Source organism: Mauremys reevesii, linkage group 6, assembly GCF_016161935.1.
Source record: "Mauremys reevesii isolate NIE-2019 linkage group 6, ASM1616193v1, whole genome shotgun sequence".
Lineage (NCBI taxonomy): Eukaryota > Metazoa > Chordata > Testudines > Geoemydidae > Mauremys > Mauremys reevesii.
In genome coordinates, this window is record NC_052628.1 from 116,571,973 (window position 1) to 116,577,972 (window position 6,000).

The 6,000-nt window shown below is 53.1% G+C and overlaps 1 protein-coding gene across 1 annotated transcript in view; it reads right to left on the reverse strand.

The window, feature by feature from the left end:
* The window catches only part of GRIN3A (glutamate ionotropic receptor NMDA type subunit 3A), an 88,655-nt gene extending 85,060 nt beyond the window's left edge, over positions 1-3,595 (reverse strand). The window contains exon 1 of the mRNA XM_039542946.1: positions 2,819-3,595. Coding sequence (XP_039398880.1) covers positions 2,819-3,595 — 777 coding nt within the window. The remainder of the gene's footprint in view (positions 1-2,818) is intronic.
* Between the last annotated feature and the right edge of the window lie 2,405 nt (positions 3,596-6,000).

Here is a 6,000-nt window from a genome sequence, read left to right on the forward strand (position 1 = left end):
TCTTTGTCTACAACAGGCATGCTTCATAACATTTTAATATTAAACTGTGTGGGATGGGAGAAAATGAACATTAAAGCAAATGAAATAGTGTCAGCTTTGTATGGTATTGAGAGAGCCTTTATAAACTTAAGTATTTGGATTCAGACAAATTTAGGATGATGATGTAGTTTTAAAACTATCAAATATTGTAACGGCATTACTACTTTGCCAACAATGACTTCTGTTTTGGAAACATCTCCTTGATTATTATATATGACAGAAGACTGCCTTCTCCCTATGCCCACTTCTGCAAATGCCAGCCTACTCACAAGCACTCAGACTTGCTTGGGACTTGTGGGTCGATATCACTTCTGAAGGTACCACATACCCAGTAAGGTCATGCCATTTGGCACTCAGTAGCCATTGACACTACAAAGCCTTTTCTAATCGTAAGCTTGATTTTACAACTGAACTGCAAATTAAATGTCAAAATTCCATTTGCTGCAGCAGCAGCATCTGCTGTACGTCCAAATTTGCCATTTTAGCAGGGATTCGCCATTTAATCTAAAAATGTATCTTTATTTTCCTTTTTGATGCACCAAAGCCACAATCAGTTGGTTCCCACTGCCCAGTGGTGCCCCGAAATATCCCATGCCTTGATATCAGATACTAGAGAAACCTGCTGGAGCACAGAACCAGTGTATATCTGAATAACCAGAAAGGCATAATGTCTCCTTGTCCCCTCCTGCTATATCCATCTCTGAGAGTGTCATCTCCACACAGAACTCCCTGTGAAGCTCTTTAGCTGTTTGTTTTACTGCACTGCATGGTTTTGTGAGGTTTCTTTTTAATAATAAATCTTGGTAAAACTGAACAGCTGATGCTTCATTTGTAGTTCACCCTTAAAACAAACTTTTTCAGTATGAAAATTCAGAGAAGATGGCTACAAAAATACTCAACCTCCTCACACATACTTCCAACAACACTACCTATATATCCATACTCTCTCCATACCACTGACTCAATTTTGTAGAGTGATTTCATTTTCGACCATATGCTTATGAGTCATCTCCCTGGAAAAGTTGGTGAATGGCAATCAGAAATCTTGGGATTGGAAGGTAAACTATTTTGTCAGTGTATGTAAACATTCCATGTAATATTGCATAGAAGAATGCTATCCAAGACTCAGTTTCTTGGTATCTTTGGTCAAGAACTTCTGCCTCCAAATTAATGGCCTGTCAAAACTTCAGTGTGATTTGCACTGATATTAAAATGAAATAAATCCTGATCTGTTTTGCCCAATGCTATCTGTAAATTGCTACAGTTTCCTGATAATATTACGATTACTATTTAGGGAGAACTTCATGAAGTAAACAGTGTTCCTTGGTAATAATTATGTTTAGCTTTATTATCAGAATACATTAGTCATTAGATATTGCATAGAGAATAGAAAGCTGGACAAGAATGGCATGTTTTACTCTATATAGCATTGTGTGTGGTGGGGGATAATTCTAAGTTTTCAATCTAAATGACTTTTCTGATGCAATGAATAGGATACCATGTTCTGTTGTTGTGATAGTAGCTCCAGGAATGTAGAATTTGACAAAAGGTCAGATTTTTTAAAGATATTTAGTCATTCAAATATGCAACTAGAGGCACATGATGAAATTTCTGAAACCACCGAGTTCCCTCATTCCTGTTGGGTGAATTCCACAGCATCACAGAGTGTTCTGGGCATGGGCATACTATATATGGTCTCTACCTTTATCATTCTAATGCCAATATTTGTGATTAACCAGTTCAATTTTGGAGTGGCTTCTCCCTTTTCACTCTGCTATATTTGACTTTTTAACCCTTTACTCTCCTATATTGGCTCTTGATGGGATAAGATCCACTTGAAGGGCACCACCGTCCACTTTCCTTTCAGTTAAAGTCTGCTTCCCTATACTTTGGTTGTTAAATGGGCATCCAACAGCAATACAAAGGTCTGCCTTGAGGTGGAAAATAAGGTGTTTTAGAACTTGTGTTCTGCATTTGTCAGTACATTTCATGGCTCCCAACCCACTCCAAGATACATTAGGAATCCAAACATCGAAGCCAGGCAGCCTGAGATAGATACCTAACAAATCTGAGGGCCTCTGCTGCATATTTTATATTGATAACTTTGTTTGGTTTTGTGATGGATCAGAACAGTAGGAAATGTTCTTCAGGAACAAATTGAATAGAAAGAGCACTGTGCCTGCCTGCTTGAAGGAAGTCTAGAGTGCTACAAAAATGTTAGGCAACCTTAATCTAGGGGTGGCTGCTGCTTCGCCTACAACATAGAGAGAGAGAGAGACTCTACTGACGCATGTTTTGAAATTGCCAACTATGTATAGTCCCTTCATGGGAAAAAAAAAGAGCTGCGCATCAGACGAGCCCTCTGCTGGGAAACGTTATTTTAGAAAGTGGGCTCCCCTGTTTCGTGAAGCCGCTGAGTGCACAGGGGCTGCCCCGCACCGGGGTATTTACAGAGCAGGTTGCAGCAGCAGTTTGGCCGGCCTCCCCCCCGCTAGCCTGAGCCAGCCGTTTCGGTGCGTCGTTGTCCGTGGTGCTGAAGTGAGGAGCCATTGCGCCCGCTCACTCCAGACCCCTGTCCTGATCCGCGCTACGGGGGGCGCCTCGCCCCCTGGGACCCGCCCACACCCCGCGGCTCTGCGGGACGCCCCGGGAGTGAGGCGCTGGATAGTTATAGTTTGTCGGGGGCAGGGCGAGCTGCCCTATCCCCTGCTCGATTCACAGTGGACCCCCCCTCACTGCCCCTGGCCCCATCCCCAACGCACCACCCCGGGGCCCTTACCTGGCTCTCCCTCGGGAACTCCCGGAGCACGATGCTGATCACCGGGATGCGCAGGGCCGAGGAGATGAACTCCAGCTCCAGCATCTCCCCCGTGCTCTGCGGGAAGGCGAGGACGGCGGAGACCCCCTGCACCACCACGGTGTGGCAGAGGCTCTGCAGGAAGGAGAGCGGGTCGCTGCTCCAGGAGGAGCTGGGGGAAGAGAAGGGCAAGAGCGGCAGGTCGCCCAGCCCGGCCTCGATGGCCATCACCACCTCCAGGGACAGGTTGTAAGGCAGCAGCCCGCTCACGCGGTTCAGGTTCTCCACCCCCGAGAGCAGCGCGTCCCTGGGCCGCAGCAGCAGCAGCTCCTGGTCTCCGCTCGCGTTGCCAGTCGGGTTCCCGGTGCCCAGCTGCGCCCTGTTCCCGATCCACTGCCTCTGGATCCCGGCGCCCTGCCAGCCGCTCGCCCGGGGAGTTTGCGCTGCTTTGTGCGCACTTCGTCCCGCTTTGCTCCCCCGGCTCCCTTCCCCCTGCGCTCCGGGAGCGGGCTCCGGCGCGCCTCCCAGCTGGGCGCCATGGCGCGCCCCCCAGCTCCAGCCGCGGTTGCTCCGGGAGGGGGCCGCCCAGGGCTGCAGGTGGGCCGCCCCGATCCTCACCGTGTGCCCGATCCGCTTGAGGATCTGGCAGGGCTGCGGGTGGGAGGAGGAGCCGGGCACCCGGGCCAGCACCAGGGCGCAGGGCGGCAGCAGCAGCAGACAGACCCTGCTCAGGAGCCACCACAAACCCAGTCTCCACATCACTGACAGCCAGCGGCCGGGGAGCCGGGAGAAGCGACCGGCCCCCTCCCCCCTCCCCGCTCAGCCTCCTCCTCCTCCCCCGATCCCTGGCGCGCCTCTCACCGCCCAGCAGCCAAAGCCTGGAGCAGCTCCCCGGCCATGGGAGCGGTGGCCAGCAGCTCCCGTCACTCCGGGCGCCCTGGGGCTCCGGCGCCAGACATTAGCCCCAGCGGGTGGCAGCCAGGGGGACCCTCCTTCCCCAGCGCGGCGCTGAGCAGCATGGATCGCCTACCCCCACCCCAAATACCCACCCACCCCCCCCCTCCCCCGAGGCTCCCAGGGAGCCCCGTCCGCTCGGCAAAGCGCCAGCGCAGGGAGAGACACGGAGAGCAGCCGCGCCAGGCGCCCTGAGCATCGCTCCGCGGTGGCTAGGAGATCCCTCCCCGGGGAGCCCAGCCCCACATCTCCGCTCGGGGAGGCGCCCAGCCTGAGCCCTTCCTCCGGCTCTTCTGCCCTCGCTTCTCCCGCGTCCCTTCTTTCCCGCCCCCGCCGGCGCACCGAGCTTGGGGGCTGGCTCCCAGGCGACAAAGTTGCCGAGCTGCTGGATGGCTCCGGCCCGTCGCTGGGCTGCGCTACACTCCCACCGAAAGGCTCTCTCCCAACGCCAGCGGGCAGCCCCAGCGCCGGGGAGAGTCCCCTCCTGCCGCGCCGGGAGCCGGAGCGCTCCGCCCGCCGTCCCTGCGCCCCAGCGCCCCCCCGGGCAGAGCCTAGAGCCCGCCTGGGCAGCTCCCCGCCAGCGCCCTGGGGGAACACGGGGCACAAAACTAGCGGGAAGAGTCCGATTGGCAGACAAGGGCTAGTTATAGCTCCGGTCTAAACAGTTCTAGCCCCCAGGGCCGGCTTTAAAAGCTGGACATGACTGGGAAAATACGGATTTACTTTAACCCTAACTAAAGTTCTTTTTTAAAAAGATGGGCCTGAACTAGAAATGAGCTCTGTTTCTCATGTGTGGGTCCCACCACTCTCTGGGGGTGTGTGGAGGTGACCAGATTTTTTAGGGGGGCCCGATTCGGGGGGTTTTTTTTTTTATGATCCTACCACCCCCCCCCCCCTGTTCCAATTTTTCACACTTGCTGTCTGGTCACCCTAGGTGTGCACATGTGTGGGTCCCAGCTGTTCCCTGCCCTCTCATTGAAGCAGGTGTGGGGTTTACTGCCCTGGGAACTGCAGGGCACCAGTGGACATGGGGCTGGCTGCAGGCAGGGCAGGGGCTGACTGGAGGTAGGGTCTGGCTGCAAGCAGGGCAAGGGGTGTGGGCTGGCTGGAGACAGGGGATGTGGGGTGGGCTGGCTGGTTTCAGGCAGGGGTGCAGCAAGGGTTGGCAGGCCTGGAGACAGAGGAGTGTGGGACTGGCTGGCTTCAGGCAGGGGCGTGCGGCAGGGGTGTCTGGAGACAGGGCAGGGCTGGCTGCAGGCAGGGGTGTGGGTGCAGGCCCTGCTAGCCCCACGCTCGTTTTGTAACCTGGGCGCTTTTGTATACGGCCATGTGGACAGCCAGGGTTCCCCGTCCTAGGCTCCGGTGTGCCTGCTTGATACCGCCTTTATCGACACGCACAGCAGCTCCCTGCATGGATCTGGACAACAGTCCCCAGAGGCAGCGTCTACACAAGCGCCAGGATTGGCCCACGTCATCCTCTGCGGTTGCAATTTCATACATTCAGGCCACCCGGTCTTTGGGGTGCTAGTTGTGAGTTTCTCAATCATGGTTCCATGGGCTGACTATAGAGCTAATGTTTCTGAGCGGTAAATAGCAGCGATAGAGCTCCAGATCCTTCCCTTCTCAGACTGTTCTTAACTTCTCCAGGATGAGTTAGCTGCCAGACATGCCAACTTTTATCATTGGCCCATAGTATGATCTGCAGCCTTGTCTTACTAAAGTCAATGGCACTGGTCCCAGAGGGCAAGTAAAGGCAGCAGGACTAGACACTGAATTTGTACCATACCAGATTTCTCACCTCTGCACCGCTCACTTCTGGGAATCCAATATTGCTCTAAATGTCCTTCCCATTCAGCTACTGCTTCAAATTTCATAAGTCTTCAACGTGTGGGACATGCAATCATTGATCACCAAGCCATCACCCTTTGTTAGAATTACGTGTAGAAGAAAACTGTTTTGTACAGAGAAAATAAAATTCAAAGGGAGAAAGAAAGAAATGGGGGGGGAGGGGTGTGTGTGAGTGAGTGTGGTTGTCTCCATTCCTAATGCACAATTGCACATCATCATTTGAGCTCTTACTAATTCACAAGTAGTAAGAGTACCCCAGCATTGGGGGCGAGGGTGTTGTAGGTCAGGACTATGTTGCATTAGCAAAGATATAAGGAGAAAATGTTCCAGCACGTAGTTGTATGATATCCAACTCCTACAAA